This window comes from Columba livia, chromosome 11 (assembly GCF_036013475.1).
Source record: "Columba livia isolate bColLiv1 breed racing homer chromosome 11, bColLiv1.pat.W.v2, whole genome shotgun sequence".
NCBI lineage: Eukaryota > Metazoa > Chordata > Aves > Columbiformes > Columbidae > Columba > Columba livia.
Genome location: NC_088612.1, coordinates 18,680,053 through 18,702,634, shown reverse-complemented (window position 1 = coordinate 18,702,634; position 22,582 = coordinate 18,680,053). Strand labels below are relative to the sequence as shown.

Genomic DNA, 22,582 nt, shown 5'->3' with positions numbered 1-22,582 from the left:
TATTTTTCTAAACAGACAACATATAGCTACAGTGAAAAACCGGAAACTTTTTTTAAAAGAAAAGCATAAGATAGGTTTGGATTATTTAGAAATTATATTTTCTGGATAGTTATGTTAGAATTATTAGGAGAGAAATAGCTAATTGGAATTTTTTTAAGAGCTCTGATAAATTGGGAGCAAAAAGTTTTATTCCTGAATGAATGAGATTTGTGCTTCTAAATGCTTTTAAGAAACAATTTCTAAATTGCCATCATTAAATTTTACAGCTAGATCCTCACTGACGTCAGCAGGTAGCACAAACTTCTCAAATATTTCAGAGCGATTCACATCACTGGATCAGTGGCAGCTGTCACCTTTTCAAGATAAATTTTCACAGCTCTAAGAGTTAGAAACAGCTTTTTTAAAATAAGCTTGTCTTAACTGAGTTGTCAGGATGGCAACAGCGAGAGCAAACATTAATCCCCTCAAAACAGGAACTCTCCTAGAATCTCCAGAACTGGTGAAAATGACTGAATAGTTTGAAACAGCGGGAAATTCTGTGATGGAGAATGCACAACATTGATTCAAATTACAGGGCCCTGTTAAAAAGTGCCACCAGTGGATGCTCAGCTACATTTTTACAGCCCATCCTTTTCCTGTACAAAAGCTGTACTCAAAGTATCATTACTTCAAGAGGATAATTTGAAAACAGTCTCTTTTAATGTACGCTGAAAAAGAATGTTCAAATGTTACACAAACTGACATAGAGGTGCATTTAGAAGTGTTAGAAATTGGTTGTAGTTTTAATTTGGGGGATGAAAACAACAATATCTTCCTGGTATTTCAGGTTCTACAGCTGCAGGTTCTGTTTACATGCCCTTAGCCAGCTACAGAAATCATTCCTGAGGAAAGGTTTTGTGGAGTCACAGTCCCAAACATGGAACCGAGTGGCACATTACGTACAGATTATGTTGAACAGGTTACATTCACAAGAAAAGCAAGAACAGACTTTGGATAAGCACAAGCAGATAGTGTTAGATACAATAATGAAAAAGTTTTTAGTTTTTTTTTAAATGTCTTTAGGTGTGCACATGTTTGGAGTATTTTGTTTGCTCATTTTCCCCCAAAGTGCAGGAAATATTGCAGTACTTCCTTGAAAGAAGCACTTCTTTCACTCATCTTGACCACAGAAAGCAAATAATTTATGCCTGGATTCTGTTGATTATTCCTTATAATTTGAGATATAGGAATATTCCGTCTCTTTATTTAAGTATATAGTTGTCAACAAAAGGCATTATATCTGAAAGAGGCACAGTGAACAAATGCATCCTGTTAATCTAAATAACATTACCATAACACAAATCATAACACATTTTAGTTCTATATTTTTTTCCCAAACTTAAACAGTTAAGTCTTCATTCATAGACCTGGGTTTGCATATGGTCATAGTATAAGTGAAAACTCTTCTCCAAACTAAACCACAGTCTCCTCAGTTTTTACCGGAAATAGCCTGATGTCCTTTAAATCTGAAAGGATCCTAAATATCAAAAGAACATAATTGAGGGGTTTGTTATGTTTTTTAATTTAGAAGAGCTGGGTGTCCCATGTTAAATCCATAACCACCTTTGGCTACAGCTCTCCCTTTCCCTGGGTAGAACCTTGTACATACCTATCTCCTGATACAAAATTTGCTGAACATGTGGCAGGAATTTTTAGCCTTTTAGGTAAGCTCACTGCTTTCCCTTTCTGCCTGGACTCTGGTCAGTTTGGTAGCTCCTAGTCAGAACACTCACAACAGAAAGCAATGACCCAGACTCCATTTCAATTTTGGTAAGTTCTCTCCCCCATTTCTTCTCTGCTTTCCATTTTCAAATAGCTCAGTCATACTAGGAGAGCCCCTCTACTGCTCTTTAAAATGCAGGGCCAGAAGGAAAACCATTTTTTTTTTAGTGCAGTAAATTGTCAAGAGGTCACACAACATTAAAAGTACCTTTAAAATAGGAAGTGCTACCAAATGGACTTCCCGTTGGTCTTCCTGCTTAGTATTTAACAATATAAATCAAAAAACTACGCAGCACAGAGAAACCCTCTTGCTTTGTTTGAACAGCCATTTTTCCTCTTTTTGTTGCACTTTGCTCCAGTGTTTGGGCTACTAATTAAAAAAAAATATATACAGAGTAACATGTAGGAAACCTTATGTAGGTCTATAAAGAGATTTCCTGCTAATGGCTGGTATTTCTTTCTGCAAATGATCAAAAGTGTTTTGCAACACATGAAGAGACCTTTAGTTACATGATTCTGGAAGGAAAATAATGATCTTCAGGTATAAAAGAATTTTTGCCATAACACTATAATAGATCGCTGTGTAATCTTATTAGTGGAGGTTCCTAGGAAATTACTGTTTTCCTCTTCCCTCCATAACATTTCAGCTGGTGGAGGGATAATTTTAAAGACACGAGATCTCATGTTTCATGAAAACAGGAGTCAGACAAGAGACACTTTATTTCTCGTCCCTGCATATACATATAATCCTCTTTTAGACTCCAGTGGCTCCAGTCGCAAGATCTGATCCATTGGAACCAGCATTTCCTTAGCTTTATTGCTCACAGAACTACTTGCTTAATTTTTTAAGTAAGTATTGCTAGAGAGCATTGTACTGCTTTATTAAATTATATGTAACATTGGCTACCCTGTACATTCTGTGGCATTTGACCACCTTAAAATGAATTTGTAACCTGATCTCATTTTGACCTGAACATCAAGTTCACACCACTTGTGAACTGAAATAATTAATTTTAGAAGCTGAAATGTTCTCCAATGGAATGGGTTTGAAGCAGTCTGAATCGCTAATAGGATTTCATTTGAGGATAACATTGCTTCAGAAATCAACTTGTTTGCATTTAAACATGGTTTTGGTTTATTCATCCTCACTTTTTGTACAAACTGTTTCCTCAATAACACATACAAGATTGGTAACAGTGAATAACTATTCCATGTCTGTCTAGAAAGCTGAGAGGATTCTAAGAGTTTGTAGAGTACAACTTCAGTGCACTTATTTCTTACATCTATTAATACTTCCTTCCTGAATTTCCACTTAAGATGACCACAAGCCTTTTCCTTCTTCAATGAAAATAGTATACCAAACTTTAACATTATTAAGTCCAAATATCTCCTGATCAATAACAGAAGGAAGTTATCTAACAGCAGTTGTCTCTGACTAATTTTCACTGAGGCTATGCAAAGTACTTCAGGTAATACTGATTCTAATGGAGCTGTTGGTACTGCTTCAAATCTCCTAAACTCTGTATTGAGTAGTGGCATGTCCCTGTCTGATGAAAAATCACTTTTATCTTTCTTAGTCTTTAAAATAATATTATCAGCTTCCTTCAGAGTATCTGCTAAATGTCTGAAGACCAGAAAATAACATGTAAGATTGGTTAGTTTGGAGAGAAAGTGATCTTTTAGTGCTTTATATAATTTAATCAGGAGGTTCTCTGGATCAGGTGCTGTACCTGATTTGGTGCCCTCAGATTCTACCTTCAGATGCTGAGCTTTAATGTGGACTTTGGTTTCTCTGACATGAGTCCTCAGAAGGTAACGTATTTTCCATAGTACCACCTCATGCTGAAAACTCTGATTATCTCATATTCTCTGGGCAGTGAAAAGAAGATTATTTCATATTTCCTATGCAGTAAAAAACCCAAATTATCTCATGGTTCTACCTGTGCGTTACTGAAAACAGTAACTTGTCATGAAAACATCTCATAAAACTCAAAAAGAAATTATACTGGTTATAGTGATTTCTGTGTAATTTGATACACCTTTAAAAATATGTAGAAACTCTGGTTATGTCTTAGTTGCAGTCTTCTCCAACACTAAGTAAGCCACCTATTTCAGTCTGTTTTCTTCTCTCATCTCGCTTACCACATCATCCTCTGCAACTCTTGTATTCTTAGGGTTGCTCTGCATGTTGTTTTCCAACCATTCTTCCGCTCTAATGCTTTACTCTGTTATTATTTCTGAAAAATAAACGAAACACATGCTTTTAATTAACGACAACTTCCTCCCCTGCCTTCCTGATAGAGTCAAATCATTTAACTTTAAATGTACTCACTGTTGCAGCCATTGCTGCTTGTAGTTTCAACCAGGGTGACACCACACTCTGAAGAACCTGTCCTTGGAATGGAAGCTTTCCTGACCATAAGAGAGACAACAGGAAGGAAACAAAACAAACAAACAAACAACACAAAAAAACCCCACAAAATAAAAAAGTTATAAGAGACAAGTTAATTGAATGATGCATCCACTGAAAAAAATTTACATGGATCTTTTGCAGTTATTTTCATAGTATTTTTGAGAAACATGTATTTGAGGGAGACCAGAGATTAGAGGCAGGAACAGCACTCAGAATCTTTCCTGAAGTTAATGTTCCTGTTTGTCCAATTTCTCAGGTCTCTACTTTAGCAATTAGTATATAGCACAAAATTATTTTACCTATCGTTAACTCTTTAAGCATTTGGGAGTGAAATATCAATGATGTGATATTTTCCACACTTTCTTGAGGAGAAACAGATCTTTTAAATGAAGCTGATCTCTTGCTGTTTCTTTCCCTTTCTTTAATAGTAATTAGACATCTGCTCTCTTGAGAAGAGTCATGAGCTATTCTCCCTTCTGTCCAGTTTGTGTCCTGTGGTGATATAACTCCTCCACGAAGTCTGTTGTCTTGGACGGCTTAAATGGCTTTATTCCTACTCCCTGTTGTTTTGGCTGGCTGGGTTCCTTCCATCAATATACGCTTATTTTACAGGTACTTTGGCATTTCAATATGAACTTAAAGTATAGAAATTAAATGCAGATTTATTTTAGTTTTCCCTAGGGTTTTCTCTGTTCCTCTATGCTGTGTGTGGTTGCATTCAGGCTTCTATATTGTTTCTAAGTAAAAGCTGGTTTATGTGTAGTCTATACTAACTGGCTACATTTTTTCTTCCCATAGCCATTGAACAGTATGTTTCTGCAGAAAGAAGGCCAGGTGGACCTGTACTGGCAGGTGAATTGCTTGTAGTAATAGGTGCCATTTGTTATGTCAGTAGCAATGTAATATCAAGGATTTTTGCATACTTTCCTCTTAGCCCCAGGCTTTATCAGTACCTATTTGTTGCCAGGGGCTCTGTGCTTGTTTCAAGATAGAGAGCGGCTAGATCTGGATACCTCCATACACTCTGCTAACAGGTTGTGCAGCTCCTGGGTCTAAAGTTTGCACAGAAGCCTACACCAATCAGAGACATTTTTTGGTGTTAAAAAAATTAATTGTATCTAGATATAGAGATATATATGGATAAGTTTTACATTCACAATGTAAGTATTTTACTATCTTTGCTAAAACACAATTGTTGGCACGATGCCATGTCTTCTAGTGAATCCCAATAGTTAAAAAATAGGAATAGGTTTATGTGCTGAGCTTTTACAGGACTGTAGCAAATCGAACTAAGCATGTTCTTTAAAGTTTGGGACATTTATTGCCTATGAAACAACACGTTCCTAGAGAAAACTTGATAAAATAATGCAAGAAGCTAATGTACTGAACTGTTTTGCAGATAAATTTGGGGTGTAGACAGTACTATTCTTATTATCTTACAATACTAATCTTTGAGGAGACATAAAAAGCATAGTCTCTTCTTTGCAATGACATTCCCCATAATTTTTTCAGAAAGTAAATTAAAGCTACTCACTTTACTACCTAAATAGTTATATTGTATCAGTCAGAGACTCACTAAGATAGCTCTGCAGTAGCCTTTTCTTCAGCAAGTGCCAGAAACAGGGGAGGTTTAACCCTAGACTACTGTCTGTCTTTTCCAGTTCTAGTCAGCTTTTCTTCATCACCAGTCCTTGACGGCTTCTCCCTCTCCCCTCCCTCAGTTCTTCACTGTTCTTTTCACTCAGACATTCGGTTCCTTTCCTCTATCTTTATTTTGTTCTACATTCCATCATTCTCACCCTTTAGCTATTTCAAATACTGCCTGTTTTGTCATTATCTTTGATACTCTCTCCTCCTTTCCCAAACCATACCATCTTGATGAATCCTAGTACATAATCAAATACAGAGTGAAATCAGCTTAACAGCAGATTGTTGAGAGATTGGAATAAATAAATCCTAAACTGATAAAAATGTGACGACTCAGCTAAATATAAAGGGAGAATTATTTCCCACTGTTGACCCAGAGCTTTTCTTATGCAGCCCTCTTTTATGGGTTACTTTTACCCTCACTGATGATTTGGTTTTATAAGCAGAGCAATGAAATATTTTCTCTCCACCTCTGTGTGCTGAATAGATTCGTTGGTAGGGAGCATTAAATGCACTTGCACATACCTGGTCCTGAAATCTGTGCCAAGCAGCCTGAGAGGAAGAAAACTTGGAAAGGAAATGGGGTACAAGTGATGGCAGGGACAATAAAACAGAGCACTGAGTTCCTAAATTCTAAAAGATTTGGTGTATAATTTTAGGGATTCAGTTTCTGTATGCTAAATTTCAATTAATATCTCTTCTTCTGCATCCCTCCAGATTGCATTACTGTTTATACTAAAACCACACTAGAATCCTCTGCTGAAAGAGCCACAGAAATGCTTACTAACACACAACATGGTGGAAAAACTCTGCTTTCTGATTCTGGATCAAACATATTTGTTAATAAAGAGTAGTAGTGGAAACTTGATAGCACAATACTTCTCTTAACATTTTAAATTTAATCTATCCTCTCAAGAGGACATGTCAAGGATGACGCAAACTCTCAGCTAACTCTTACAAGCCTCAGTTCTGCCCTCTTCCAGAATGTTATGATACAGGTGGCAGATCAAACCTGGAAGCAATAATCTTTGTTTATACAGCCAGAAAGAGAGGAGCAGATTAAAGTATCCACTCAAGACTCCTGTGTTGGTCCTTTCAGTCAAGAGATAAGGACTTTTAGATGTGAAGTGTTTCTTTTATAGGCGAGTTCTCTAGCAGAAGGTGGTTATGCTACATCAGCCTCTGAAGTGTAAAGGTGTAAGACAAGACAATTTTTAGCCAACTATGTTGCTTTATTTATGCTAAAGAAGCTAATCATGATTTTGTGAGATTTCCCAAGCTAGTCTGGTATATAAAATAGGTTCAAGGGCAACTATGTTAAGACTGAGTTGTTATTTTTCCAATAAAGAGGCCCTAGTACTTGTTCTACCAGTTAGGTAAAGCTTAAGTAAATTGATTTCCTATAAATAGAGTAGTTGGACTGTCTAATAGAAGACTTGCACAGACCTGTCACTGCTGTTATTCTCAGCTTCTGTACTTTGCAGTGCAAGGCTCTTTGACCATAAAACTCAGTAGATTGTGTCTCTAGTCTTCTCCTAATTTTACTGTATGCAAGAGGAAAGGGATCTTTTAACAGATTACTCTCTGAATTCTCTGCTCTCTGAAGTCTTTTTTTTGTCTCCACATGGACAAGCTTTACTTCTAAAGAAATGCTCTCCATACCTCTATGGGACTTGAATTATTTTTTTCTTTAGTTAGTTAAAGCTGTATTCTAGTCTAATAACTTTAATCTGCAAGTGTTCTTTAGTGAACAACTGCTGTGACATTCCACTGCTAAGACAGGATTAATTTCACTAAAGTTACTAAGGTGGAGGGTAGCCTCTACAACAAGGGTTTTTTTTTAATACAAACTCTGTTTTATCAAATGCTCTCTATCTCTTCTAAATATATTCAGCTCTGGGAAAAACTGGCATTCAATGGGTTTCCATGACAGCAGCTGAGGTAAAACTAGACCAGCTATTCCAAAGGTCACTCATTGAAAGGCCCTGATCAGAGAAGTTGATTTGGCAATGTGATTATGGGAGAGCAAAGAACAGAATTGCAAGAATCTTAGGTTATCATAACCAAGGAGAAATGCAGCACAGGAGTAACAGGACGAGGCTGCAAGTCTGTGATGGCTAAGAATTACAGGGCCTAGTAAGTTGCCTCATCAAGGCATAAATACATATTAACAGTACGTGGCAAAATGAGCTCTTACAAAAAGCGCTGTACTCGAAAAACGAGGGGACATAGGAGGTTGGCTTGCATACATAAACGTATAGAGTAATTGAAGACAGTAAGTGTGTTTGGGTTTAGTGTAAGTGTACTGATAAATGCATTTGGTGTGACAGAGTCACATCGATTGGTTGACTTAATCCCAGCAACTGCTTATGTGTTTTCATGCGAGGTCCTAATATGCCTGAAATACTACTGAAACCAAACCTGCAGCACTTGCTGTCTAGCATTGACATCTTCATACTATTCAAATACGGATCATTCCAGATAAATAAGTTAGCCCCCTGATTTGTTCTAGATGTTAGTTACTTAAAAAAATCTACCTGGGATTGTTTTTGAATTTGATTCTTGCCTTAGTTTTCCTTTTTTTTTAACCAGGAGCTGTAAAGGAATTGGGAGCTGATAGCACCACTTGGTTTGGCTGCCAATTCAATGCAGTGGAACAGTTTCTGATCCCTCAGCACTTTGGTAATTTGCTTCCACTTCTCAATCTTTGGGCAACATAAGAGTTGACTAATGTTTTAAAATGTTAGTACTAACTCTAGGTAGACTGTAAAATCTCTCAGAAATGGGTGTACTACATGTATTTTTTACAAAGCAACTACAAGTAATAGCTTAGAAAAGATACTGAGAAAACAACAAGCCAGGAAGTAAAATATTACAAGCAACAAGTTGAGACATCCACATTAATTATGCTGAAAAACCATACAAACCTTATGGATAATTCATTACATACTTTTACATTCAAATAATTAGTACATGATTACCAGAAGAAATTTCTACTTGATTAAATAGCTTCAGCACTCTGAAGCACTTTTACCTGCAAAGGAAGTAGAATGCTCCAATTATAAGAACTCCTAGAAGAAGAAGTGAGGCCAAGAAAGCTGCAGACAGGTCACCTTTGGTTTGGGACTTGATGCTGGGCAGCAAAACTTCCTCACAACGGGCTCCTGTGTAATTCTCAATACATCTGGGAAACCAAGTTTTATTCAGATTAGGCGGTGACATGTCATCTAGCATGAAAAGCACCAAGGCTTCTTTCAGTCTTAAGTGGGGAGAGAACTTGTTATGGCATAATTCAAGATTTATATTTGCTTCACAGCAAATTTTACGGAATTTCCACTCACCTTGTATTTCTGGAGCAAAGGGAATTGGACACATTAGGCATCAAGCTTGTATTCTGATCTGTATTGCTTTTATATATTAAACCATATCTTTCTTAATACATTCACTGGGTTAGCAATATACTTCATAATGGTGTAATTCAAAGTTAGTTCTGCCTCCTCCACTGGCAGATTTAATTAATTAAATCCAAGTCTTTAGTGTTAACTGTGTCATCCCACTGGTTCTCATTTTATACACAGTGGTCATGCTTTCTTTTCCCCCTTTCATGTAACTTTCTAGCTTGCTTTCTTGAAGAGCTGGTACTGTCAGCTAAATGGATCAAGGACAAGGGAATTAACTTAGACACAGTACACCTTAAATTGCAAAAGCATTTCACACAGTGTAAGAATTCATGCCAGAACATCTTACGTGCTTGGTGAATGACCCTCTCTTAGAGAGATGTAGCTAAATGTATTCTCTACTATGCTTATTTTACATATTGAGCTTCCAAAAACTTCTTCTGATGAAAGGATTAAAATGGTATTTTACCATGGTAAACTGGTATGATATTTTACTAAAAACAAATAAAATTAATGGCTTAGTAATTCACATTGAGTCAAAAACAGGTTGAAGCTAAGCTAATCTTCATTTGTCTTATATTTTGCACTTACTCTGCTAAGTTTTCTTGAGGTATTTATTGTGTTACAGAAAATGGAAAACACTTCATTCAATAACTCCATTCGGCATGTACCCTTTTATGTATGTAAATTTGCTTCTCTCTATTTGTATTACTGAAGATCTCGCTCCTTCTTGCTATTTCTGGCACTGAAGTCATAATAGCCTGTGACATAAGCAATTTCAGACTCCAGCTGAGAAAAATGGGCTGAACTCTGTAACATACTTGAATTTCTCAACTGCCATTGGCAGCTGCAAGGTATAATTTCATATGAGGGATAAGAAGGCAGAGTGGGGAGGAACTGCCAAAAAAGAAAGATGTCTAGCATATCTAAAGAAGACAAATGGGTCACTGTAAGCATACCACCACGTGTGCTTGATGGAACTCCCAGCACCGCCTTCTGTACATTATGCACCACTGTTTCAGTATTACTGGTTTAAGCTATTGCACAAATAATTACTCCAATTTCTTCTAATTCTTTGCTTTTGGAAATGTAATGGCAGATTTAGACATTAGAAAAAAGATTTAATTATCATCAGATATTAAAGCTGTGCAAGTTATCAAACAGCCAGGCTTTACTAAGGGCAATGTGAGACTTTTCAAAGTTACTATGTTTGGCTGCTGGGAGAAGGAAGGGTAGGCAGACTGCTCTGATTGCTTCAGATAATGTTCCAGATATTTATCCTAAGTATAGTGGCATTTCAGTGGCCTATTTCTGAAAAACTGTAGAATACTTTAAGAATAGAAGAGTAGTTTGAGTGGGGTATTGTTCTTCAGCAAGTGGGAGATAAATGCTTTGGAGAGCTGAATAGAATAACAGGGATAGAAAATGGAATATAAAATTCATAGAACTATTCTTGAATACCAGTGAAAACTGGAGAATAATGCAAGGCTAAAATGATACAGGAAGAAGAAATAAATAGGTTGTAGTATCAAATTAAGGCTCATGGAAAAGTTTGAGAGAATGAGTGCAGTAGCCCAAAGAGAAAAATGAAGCAGGAGGAAGAGAAGATAGTCCTCCTAGTTGAAGAGAGTTGCATATAGGATTAGGTAAAAGGTGCAGGTTAGAGAACTGTTGTGATACAGTGGAGTGAGTTGGCATGAACAGTGCATGGGAGGCGTAACCATATTCTGCAAAAGACTGTGGGAAAAAAATTGGGACTGTCATGACGGTGTAGTAAAAAGGTCACTGAGACTGTAGCCACTTTCTACTAAATAGAAAACAGAGCCAGATGCTTAAGGTGTTCTTGAGTCTTCAAGAGGGAAGGGAGCCAGAAAGCCTAAGGGGAAAACTATAGCCAATATGAACCTAAGGCCATAGCAAAGGGAAAAAGACCTACACTAAAAAAGCACAGACAAAACTTAAACATCCTGGAGGTTAAACCTATTAGTTCTCTGGATGCAACAAAAACAAGTTTTAGAAATATGTTTTCCGTGACTTGCCAGTTTGATCTGTTTGACTGTGTGCAATGGATTAGGGATTACAAAACCACACATGCACTTTCTCTGTGCTGACCTGTTGACGCACTTGCTGAAAGTGACTCCATGCTATGTAGAAAATACTGTCATATAACCTAAAAATGATGGAGGTTTTAATAGAAACAGGAAAATGGAGATGAGGTATCTCTTGTTTACGTTTAAGTAAACTGAGTTATACCTAATGGGACCCTACCAACAAGCTCTGCTACAGTTAGGGGATTTCTGAAAATTCAGATGTTCAAATATTGGCTTGCACAGCTTTTCTGAAGTCATCAGTGCTGATGTACAAATAGGTGAAGGACTATGCTAAATACAGAAGCAACTGATACTTTAAGACAACCAAGAGAAGGGAAAGGTTTCTACTGTAAGTCCTTTCCTAAAAATGGTGTGAAAGAAATGAAGCAGTTTTCAGTAATTAGCAGTGGAACTTGCTCGGAAGATCTGCTTATCCTGTTGCATTAGCAGAACTCTCATAATATCAGTGGAGTTACATACACAGTGACTATAAGCAAGACAGGAAAGTAATCTCTAACAAGCATGTGGGCTATGAACATAATCCAGACTGATGGAATCTATGTAGTGTCTCCTAGAGGTAGTCAGTCTTACTATACACAGCCTTAAAAGTCAGTAGCAACTCATACTTTATCTTGTTTATAGTGGATGCCTAAAAGTAGAGTGCAAGTGAAGCATGACACGCTTGCAGTTGTTAATACAGCAAGCAACTGTGCTTCTGCACGTAAATGAATGAGGGCAAAAGACAGAGCAGTCTGCTTCTAGGCTGTAGTAAGAGGGACTTTAATTAAGTCTTGTGGTCACTAAGGCAGGTGTTGCTGTTGCACATCACATCTGCATGCCGTTAGCCCGCTGTTTCGGCACATGCTGTCTGTTGGCTTTAAATGGTCCTACTGTGTAGCATTCCAAAGTTGATGTTTAAGATGGAAAGAAGGTCTTTCCTCCTCTAAGAAATTACACTTTCTTATTCCATCAGAGTTGAAAGACAACAGTCTTCAAATGTTTGAGGAAAAGCTGTGCATCTAGAAACTCCCATTTTCAGATGGCATCCAGATTTCTGCTTTTATAGATGCCTGCACACCCATACACAAACGCCAACACCTTTTTTCAGATAAGTCAGCCTTAACTGTTGTATACAAACTTACTTATAGGAGCTGTGCTGGAGACAAAACATTACCATATCTAAAGAAATCCATGGAATCTTTCAACATACGGTATTAATCAAAACTACCCGTATCAGCATCAATATAAGGTGGAAGGAAATTACTTTGTAATTGTATTGGATAAAATGTCACAATATGACCAGCATGTCTGCAATTGTATTGATCCTTTAAAATCTCATTGATAACTAAAATATAAGCATATCAGGCCTCCAGTAACACCAGGCATTACTGCTATCTGTTTGCAGATGCAGTTCTTGAGCCAGTGCAAGTGATCTACTGCTTGCCTGATTTAGGTAAGAAGGTAAGGTTCCTTTCTTTTCCAGACTCTAAGGTGGGTGTCATGAGCAAGTATCTGACAGACTTTAAAAATGCAAGTAGCATTTGAGTCAATTATGCACACAGAGTCCCACTGCCTAGTATTATACTGTAAGAGTCTTGACTTAGTTTTCCTTAGTCAGGAAAAACCTGGATGCTTCTTGGTATAAAAATTACTTGCATGTAAATACAAAGCTCTAAGCAGAAAAAGACAGCTGAAAAATTATCTGCTTGTGAATGCAATTCAGATTACATGGTTGACAGCTTCAAAATCACCATAATCTTCAGTCTGTAGCAGGCTCCTAAAAGTTGTCCTAATCCATACAATATAAGGTCATCTAGTAAGTATGAAAAATAATTTAAAACCAAAGTGAATAAGCAATGGCAAAATTAACTGGAAGCCCTAAGCAGCTTTTACAAAAGAGTTTTGTGTTAAGATGAGTTGCAAAACTGTTACTCTGAAGCTGTACTCGTATACATAGAAATTAAAATAAAACTTACAGTACTACTGTGGAGAAGTTGAAAGAATGGGGTATTTTCCCCTAGAACTCTCTTAGCTATATGTTTATATAGCAAGCTTTACCATGTCTGGCAATGATATTTATTTGGATCACTGATACTTTTCTAACACATATGAAAATGTTGTATTTTATATTTTATGTCCCGTTAAAAAGAAATCTTAATTGCTGACTTTCCTTGGCTATACTTTTGGTGTGTATTCTAACTTTTGTTCCTACCTTTCAAGCCAAATTCGGAATTGAAAAACACTTTGTGTTTTCAGAAGAGCCCAGGATATGTGAAAGCAGAGTTTTGGAAGCAGAGGAAGAAGAAAAGCCCACGAGTGGGAAGCCCGCCACTGGCAACTTGCGGTGTGTACATTCTGAAGACTTATGGCACAGGAAGTATATCACTCATGGGGATATTTGAAAAAGAGAATGAAGGACCCATCTTGGAGGAAGAGCGGGTCAAGGATGGGGTATACAGAAAGGGATAGAAAGAATTTGCATGGGAGTTGTTGGATCAGTATAGAAAAGGTAGAGGAGAGATTGGCTTAGGATAGAAGCAAAGGAAATGTGAAGTAGAAGTAGCCTTTAACCATACACAGGAATTTCAGGGAGGAGGTTTCTAAGGTCTGCCTCTGTCCCTCGCGGTGCTTAGCCTGAACGCACTGCCCTCTGCAGAATATGATCCCTTCTACAAAAGGAGCGCATTCACTATTAATTCGAGTGTAATGCCCTCAGAAGCAGAGGAGCTCTGTTTTTATGGTCTTATACCATCTGTATTCTGTCTGAAATACAGAAAGAAGACTCTCAGAATGTCTCATGTGTAAGACAAAATGGAAATACCAGAGCTTCCCCTCAGGCAACAAAATCTTAAGGTAATTCTGCACTGCATTAATTAATAATTATGGGACTGCTGCACATCAGATGATGAGGCAAACAACTTTAGCCTCATGTTTTATGATACACCTGAGGCAGCTGCTTGTCAGGTTCCAGCATAAGTTGGGGAATGACCTATTAGAGAGCAGTGTAGGGGAAAGGGACCTGGGGGTCCTGGGGACAGCAGGGTGACCATGAGCCAGCACTGTGCCCTTGTGGCCAGGAAGGCCAATGGTACCTGGGGTGGATTAGAAGGGGGGTGGTTAGTAGGTCAAGAGAGGTTCTCCTGCCCCTCTACTCTGCCCTGGTGAGACCACATCTAGAATATTGTGTCCAGTTCTGGGCCCCTCAGTTCCAGAAGGCCAGGGAACTGCTGGAGAGAGTCCAGCGCAGGGTAACAAAGATGATGAAGGGAGTGGAGCATCTCCCGTGTGAGGAAAGGCTGAGGGAGCTGGGCCTCTTTAGCTTGGAGAAGAGGAGACTGAGGGGTGACCTCATTCATGTTTACAGATATATAAAGGGTGAGTGTCAGGAGGATGGAGCCAGGCTCTTCTCGGTGACAACCAATGATAGGACAAGGGGTAATGGGTTCAAATTGGAACACAAGAGGTTCCACTTAAATTTGAGAAGAAACTTCTTCTCAGTAAGGGTGCCAGACACTGGCCCAGGCTGCCCAGGGAGGTTGTGGAGTCTCCTACTCTGGAGACATTCAAAACCCGCCTGGACTCCTTCCTGTGTAACCTCATCTGGGTGTTCCTGCTGCGGCAGGGGGATTGGACTGGATAGGCTTTCGAGGTCTCTTCCAATCCCTAACATTCTGTGATTCTGTGATTGTCCACCCTTCTCCATTCTGCTGCATGTTTATTTATTACATTTGAGCATTCCTGGGTTTGATGCTCATCTTGTTTGTGGTAACAGGTGTGCCTTTTGAGGCTGAGAACATTAACTCACTGTTAGGAAAGGAATGAAGGAAGATGGCAGCTGAGCAACTTCATGTTTTGACACACATCATCTGTATTTAAAATCTGCTAATGTTACACAGGGTAGGGGGGTCAAATGATGGTTTGTTTCTATTACATCTCTACCTTGTGTGTGTGTGTATCTATATCTATATCTATATCTATATCTATATCTATATCTATATCTATATCTATATCTATATCTATATCTATATCTATATCTATATCTATATCTATATCTATATCCATATCTATATCCATATCTACATCTACATCTACATCTACATCTATATCTCTCTCCATTTCTGAATGGTAAAAATAACTGAAATATCAAAAGTAAACAGTGCCTCTTAATTTGTTATCCTGCTACAAAATAACATATTTTCAAAGAATGATGCAATTTTCCCAGTTACATTGTGAAATTACTTGCAATTATATTGCATCAGGTAATTTGGACTAAGTACATTTAGCACAACACGTTTGTGTAAATAAGTACAATGTCAAGGCAAATGTGTCTTCAGGTATTTTCACAGTTCGTTAGTCTGTTTTTGCTCCATTTCCCTCTTTTAATCAGTGCTGTACTAATGATCGTTCAGCCTTTGATTCTAAAACCAACTCAATTTTTCTGTTGGTGAGAGATGATAATTTTGAGAACACCTGGAAGCTTTATGTGGGATTTTGCAGAAACCTGCATCAAAGAAGCTTTGCGCAACTGTGTGATGATGCCAGTCTTGAAGTTCCAAAGCACCAAATATTTTTCTGAATTCTGCTGAATAGTGATGCATTTTTTCTGTTGTTTCTATTCACATCACTGCTGATTACTAAGATATCTGTGTGTAAACAAAACCTTTCTCATCTATAATTAGCCTTCTCTGACTGATTAAGGAACATGCTTAGAATGAGGACATGCTTAAATAGAATGTTGCTATTTAAATCCATATAGCTTCATAATCAACCACTAGATACAGAAGAAAAATACTTGATCATTTAAATGCAACAAGATTGCCCAAGTGTAATAGAAATGCTCTTAAGATGTTACTTTTCTGCTTCAGCAGATTATAAAATCCTCTAGTACCTGAATTACAAATGACTTTATTTGGAGCCCCTTTAAAGTGGATATTATCTGACTAGCTTGTGCTCCTGAAAATGAATTCTTCTAAATATTTGTTAATTCATATTTACAGGTATTGCATCAAATACCCTTCCTCCTTAACCAGCCTAGCAATAGTTGAAAGAGTGCTTTGAAATTGTGTAACTGATGCCATTTAGTCTAACCATTCTTTTTTCATTTAAGTATTTTCATATCAATAATATGGGATTCCTTCCAGGAAAAAAAAAAAAAAAAAGGCATATTTTAATATGTTTTGTTTCTTGCGTGTCTAGCATTTATTTTACATTGCATTGGCTTGCAAGGTTTAGCAGTTAGAATGAATTATCATCATCCAGCACTTCTGAGCTTTATCCTCGCTTTGGGATCTGATTCAGTGTATGACATTGGACAATATGCTTAATGACAGTGATATGCTGTGTATATTTTTCAATGAGCATTTCCCACAAAATTGCCTCTTCTCATCTACTAGATGAGTTTATGTGCTTGAGTTTATATATCTAAATTGAACTGTCCCAAACAAAAGGAAGAAATGCTTAATTAGGCATCTTAGAAAATATTTTGTTTCTTTTTCAAACTGTTTTATCTAGTTGTCCTTAGTTATAGACTAAGATTGAAGAGGGAGCAGAACTTGCCATGTAAGAAATAAATGTAATATTCTTAAGTGTATGTAGTAGGTGTCTGAATGTCTATTATTATATTAAGTAAGCCCATTCAATTAAGCGTAATTTATTTTGATGAATGATAACTCAGAATCAGTAAATGCAGAACCATGAAAAATTAGAATTTAATTTGTCATCTTCTTATGTCTTGGTAAATGAGAAAATAAAAGGGTAGGGCTGTATTTATGCAAGAAATGTATCCACATGCAAAACCAGGAAATGCTTCTTTTCCAGTGTGCTACATGGGCTTCAAAAAGAAGAATGGTCCCATAAACGAATGGTGTAAGAAGTATCGATATTCACAGCCTTGGTGTTTATCAAGTGGTCTTTGGCTGTTACTGTAAAGCTGTGCTTTGAGATTCAGAGAACACAGTAAGTCTCGAATTAAGTTATTTTTTTCCCTTAAAAGCTTATATTCCTTTTTGTGACTCCTCATCTTGTTCATGTCAGGCCATTTTATGTTATAAGAATATTTGCAATATAATCATCAGGAAGAGAAACTGTGAATGTACTTTGCCTTTCTGAATGCCTTTTCTACAGTCTGTACTCCATGAGACAAAGGGTATTTCGTTCCTTTCTGTATTGTAATGAGGGTAGGAAATATGGTTCTAAATATAGATATTATTCTGAATGCATACGTAACTGAGCACTGCTGCACCTGTCAAACAAGTACACACATTTATGTCTCTATTATTGTCATTGTCATGTCTCTGCAAACTGGATCTGAGAATGAATTACTGATTTTGGAGCAGCCATAGGTAATAGAGATTTTCTTTTAAATAATGTTTTAACAGTAATTTCTTAAAGAAGCAAAATGGAGAAGTAGTCTGTAGACAGCTACACACAGCTTTAATTTCACTGACCTGCAGAATGGACTGGATACAGTAGGAATCATATAACAAATCCCTCCGTTTAGACAAAAAGATCCATAACTGGTGCCACAGAGTTCTTCATGATCTTGAAGACCAAAAAAAAAACACCAGAGAAAAATAGAGACTTCTGTATTTTTATCAATAAAAGCAGATCTTAATTATACTTTTGGGGAGTGGGGTGGCTTCCTTAAAAACCAAAACCAACCAAACAAAAAAACCCAATCAACAAACAAAAAACTACAAACAAAACCACAAACCAAACCAAACCGCCAAAACAAACCACCACACACAAACAAAACCACCCTATGAATCCTACTGCCTTTCAGGCCAGTAACATATAGCACTATCTGTCTTGCAGAGTTGTTTCATGTAACAATATGCAAAAGAGATCACAAATTGATCACCATATCAGATGTAAAACACCTAGATTATATGAAAAAATGCAATATTTCTCTTTCAGTGAGAGGAACTTCTGAATTCTCTGTTACTTAACTTGCCTTTCGTAACCACAAACCAAACTGAGTACAGTGATTCACATGACGACCTATACGAAGTCTGGTTTGTCCTGTTCCAGTGGCACAAACTATCTTTAGCCTAACTAGCTTCTGTGAGAGAATTGCAGTCAGCACAGAGAAACTCAGAATAGTCTCAGGTGTGGACCAGGACATTCTGAGACTGCTTCAGGCGATATTAAGAGCTGAATCATAGCATAGTTGGACACCACAAGGTTTTTCCACCCCCGTTTTTAACACCCAATGAAGGCGCCAGCCTATGAAGTGTCACTTATGTAGAAGACTGCCTGTTACAGTGTCATTGCCACAGACCTCAAAAAAGCTTTTTCCTAACTCAATAGGCCACTTATATGAATTGTTAGTGTTTTAAACACAATTAGGCATTCTAATAAGACCTCAAATGCAGGATGCTAATGTTGGCAGTCATAGCAGCAGTTGTCCATTTTATGCTTAAATAGAATATCTAACTGTACCATTTCACTCTTAATGAAAGCAGTCTAAATTTGGAAGTTGGACTGCATATATGATACCTTTAATGCATCTGCAACTTATTTTATATATATGCATATATATTTTAATATATTTCTTCAATCTTAGGAAACCACAATACCTCAATCAAAAGAAAAATAGAGCAGTCTTCTGACATCACAAGCATGAGAATCATGTGTTACCTCACACTTTAGGTGTTGTTTCAGCTGTTATTTCTCCCAGAAGTTCTGAAAATAAGAATTCTGCTATCTCACTACTTATGTATAGCAGAGATTTTCTATACAAAATATAGTGCTGTTTAAGAGGAATCAAGATTTTAGTGTTCTTATTTGTCCTTCAGAAAGAAAGAGTTGGGGTTCCCCTTTATTCCTGCAGAACAAAGTGAAAAGTGTGGCCATAAGACATTCTACCTTAGAGAGAGCTCTGTATGTAAAATAAACCTAAGTTTTTTAAGGGTGGTAGAAATGCTTAGCTACTGCCAACCCTATGCAACAAAAATATAATGCATCCTGCTATCCACTAGACCATCTCTAGTAATTCTACTCTCCCATCTTTTCATACCTTCTTCCGTTTCCATGATGGCACATTGACATTGGAATGTGGGTAAAAGTCCTTATTTTAAGATTAAGGCAGTTATACCACAGAGCTCAACAGGAATTCACTTTGATGTTCAGGTTAGCGAAGTGCTACTATTCAAATGGTAACTGGACCTTTTTTGCATATGTGCAGATAAATTAGGGAGCTGGAGGAGGGGGAAGGTAAGGCTGGAAAGATTGTTCATATTTGACCTGTTCCATTGGCTCAGGATGTGGCATAACAGAAACATGTGTTCTGGCCCACCTTGCTAGAGGTCAAATGGAAATTTCAACTCTGAAGCTTTCTATACTTGTCTACTGGCAATTAATTTACTGCAAGTTCACTGTTAAAAGAATTTTTAAATTATTTTGCATGGGTAACAGTATAATTGCAATAGGAATAAAATGGTAACAGAAAAAAAACAAGCAGGTTTTTAAAAAAAGAACTATAAATTATTTTATTTTAGTCTATTCAAACATAACAGTGGAACCTCTATGACAGTGTAATTAAATTGAAGCTGCAGCCTTCCTTAAATGAAGAGAGGACATTGAATATATGAACAGTGTATCAGAATATCTATACAATTCTAAGAATTGTATCAAAAATAGCATGGTCAGCAGGACAAGGGCAGTGATCCTTCCCCTGTACTCTGCACTGGGGAGGCCACACCTGGAGTATTGTGTTCAGTTCTGGGCCCCTCAGTTCAGGAAAGAGATTGAAGTGCTGGAGCGGGTCCAGAGAAGAGCAACAAGACTGGGGAAGGGACTTGAACACAAGCCCTATGGGGAGAGGCTGAGGGAGCTGGGGTTGTTTAGTCTGGAGAAGAGGAGGCTTAGAGCTGAGCTCAGCACTCTCTAGAACTACCTGAAGGGCAGTTCTAGCCAGGTGGGGATTGGTATCTTTTCCCAGGCAGTCAGCAATAGGACAAGGGGCCATGGGCTTCAACTCTGCCAGGGGAAATTTAGGCTGGATATTAGAAAGAAATTCTTTACAGAGAGAGTGGTCAGGCATTGGAATGGCTGCCCAGGGAGGTGCTGGACTCACCATCCCTGGAGGTTTTTAAACTGAGATTGGACATGGCACTTAGTGCCATGATCTAGTAAACGGACTGGAGTTGCACCAAGGGTTGGACTTGATTATCTCTGAGGTCTTTTCCAACCCAGTCAATTCTGTGATTCTGTGAATCAAGAGAGGAAAAGCAAAACTCTCAACTTTGCCTGGCTTTCAACTCTATTAAGCATCTGAAGGAGTTAAGTGTTGTTGAAATTCTACCAGATGGAAAAGTGAGATGGTAGAATGTAGGCCCCACAGAAAAATCCCTTTAGACAGCTTGTGGAAAGCCTTCAGAGGAATTCTCATGAGAATTAATGAAAACTTTTTAACCTCCTTGAATTCCTGCCTTATGCTACTATTTCTTTTCTTCCTCTTTATGCAGAAGTAGGCCTGTCTCACACTGACATAGTGGTAGAGTACTGAAGAAAATGAAATGCCTCAAGTCATTCAGGTCTCAGAACATTTAGGAGAATGATTCTTTCACTGTTATGGTGTGATCTGTGTATTAAGGACCAAGCTCTGCAGCCCAACTAGACATTTCTGTTCTGGCAATATACCTCAGGCACTCTGTCTTAGGCCTATTAGAGAAAAGTGAGAGAGGTGGAGAGAGAGAACAAAAAGTACCTAGGAAGCCTTCGAAACCATTTTGATTGTAATTACAGACGATTTCTCTCTAGGCTATTTCTTTCCAGAGCTAGACTTCCTTCCAGTACTAACGGAAAAATGGTAACCTCAATTTTACCAGTAATGAGATATGTGATGAAACCTCTGTGTTCATGTAGATCAGGTGCCCCATTTTCCATCCAATTGTGCTTCTCATTAGTTCTATTTCATGTATTAATACTTTGCTACTACTTATTGAAAGAACGAGAGTAATACAGTATGAAGTAGATGACAGAACTATGAAACAGAATAAAAGAAAATTCAGGATGCTCTAACACTAAAAGAAAAATTAATGATTAGTAGTAGTGGGGTTTGCTACAATTCAGGAATACTCCATACCCACTTTACTGAAATGCAGTAAATTTGAAAGCTACAGCTCTATATTTATGGACAGGAATGTATGAAAGCAAGAGTTTATCCCTAAACATGTCCCTAAACTATCTGTTTGCATTTAAACTTTTGTAACTTGACCATCCTATCTGTTCAAAAGAAAAACAAATAAAGGCTCAACACCCCCTTAACCCCCAAAGAACCAAGCCAGCCTTGATAATCCACATGTTGACTCGGATGTCTTGCCTAGTCCAGAGGCCAAAATACTACAGACTGTCTAATCCTGAAGTCTGGTAAAACAAAAAATGGAAGGGGGAGGAGTGGGAAACGTTGTCAGAGGATAAAAGGCCTGATGTGCGCTTCCTCACTTACAAGCGACTTTGGACTGTATGCTAATTGGTCACAAACTGTGAAATGTTAGGACTGATCAACGCAAACATCTCCTGAGGAGAATTTGTACCACTGACTGGTGGACACTAGTTTGCTGACATGTAAGTGAAGACAGCCCTATGGAGTAGTTGTGACAATCCTAATGGCAGCTGTCAAAATCAATGCAACTTTAATGAACTCTAATGATACATGTGTACACGTCCAAGTAAATACTTGGAAGAAATTACCTGTTCGCATATTATTCCAACAACAATTTTTATTCTTGGTCAGAGGCTATTCTTCTAAAACAGCACCTATGGACAAACATGTACATTTAGCATGTCATTTTTAATCCCACTGACTTTTTTCCCTGAAGGAATAGTTATTGGAATGCATCTTTCAGTGTTGCTGCTATGACATTTGTTGTACTTGGACAGCAATGTACTGTTATATTATATGCAATTTCCTTTAATTAATGACAACCATTCAAGGGTACTGTCAAGTTTGGTGAACTAAGGGCAGTTATACAGAGCAAAACCAAATTCCCACTAAAGCATTAATACCTTTTTCAAATTCCAGAATCTAAATTATTGTTTCTGGCTGTCAAATTAAATTGACTTTTGTACCCTGAAAGTCAGTGCATACAATTGAACCAGTCCTCAGACTGATAATTATTCAGTCAGGTAAGATCTTGGTGGTGGAATTCTTGCATTTCACAAACAAGAAATTACCAGTTTGTAATTTCTTTGAGAGAATGTGTATGTTTCACTTGAGTCTTTCTCATGGCTGGATGTCAGGTGAAATTAGTAATATAGCCTGTGAATTT

General features: G+C 37.6%; 1 protein-coding gene across 9 annotated transcripts in view; it reads right to left on the bottom strand.

The window, feature by feature from the left end:
* Nucleotides 1-22,582, bottom strand: part of NRG4 (neuregulin 4) — a 50,460-nt gene that overhangs the window by 358 nt on the left and 27,520 nt on the right. For 6 of the 9 annotated variants that reach the window (XM_065076264.1, XM_065076265.1, XM_065076268.1 and 3 more), the window contains exons 4-8: nucleotides 22,005-22,070; nucleotides 17,756-17,849; nucleotides 8,856-9,005; nucleotides 4,094-4,173; nucleotides 678-3,998 (exon numbers count right to left, since the gene is read on the bottom strand). In XM_065076264.1, coding sequence (XP_064932336.1) covers nucleotides 3,982-3,998; nucleotides 4,094-4,173; nucleotides 8,856-9,005; nucleotides 17,756-17,849; nucleotides 22,005-22,014 — 351 coding nt within the window. In that variant the 5' untranslated portion in view covers nucleotides 22,015-22,070 and the 3' untranslated portion in view covers nucleotides 678-3,981. Of the gene's footprint in view, nucleotides 1-677; nucleotides 3,999-4,093; nucleotides 4,174-8,855; nucleotides 9,006-17,755; nucleotides 17,850-22,004; nucleotides 22,071-22,582 lie in introns of those variants that run through there. The other 3 variants (XR_010475285.1, XR_010475286.1, XM_065076269.1) reach the window with 3 other exon arrangements.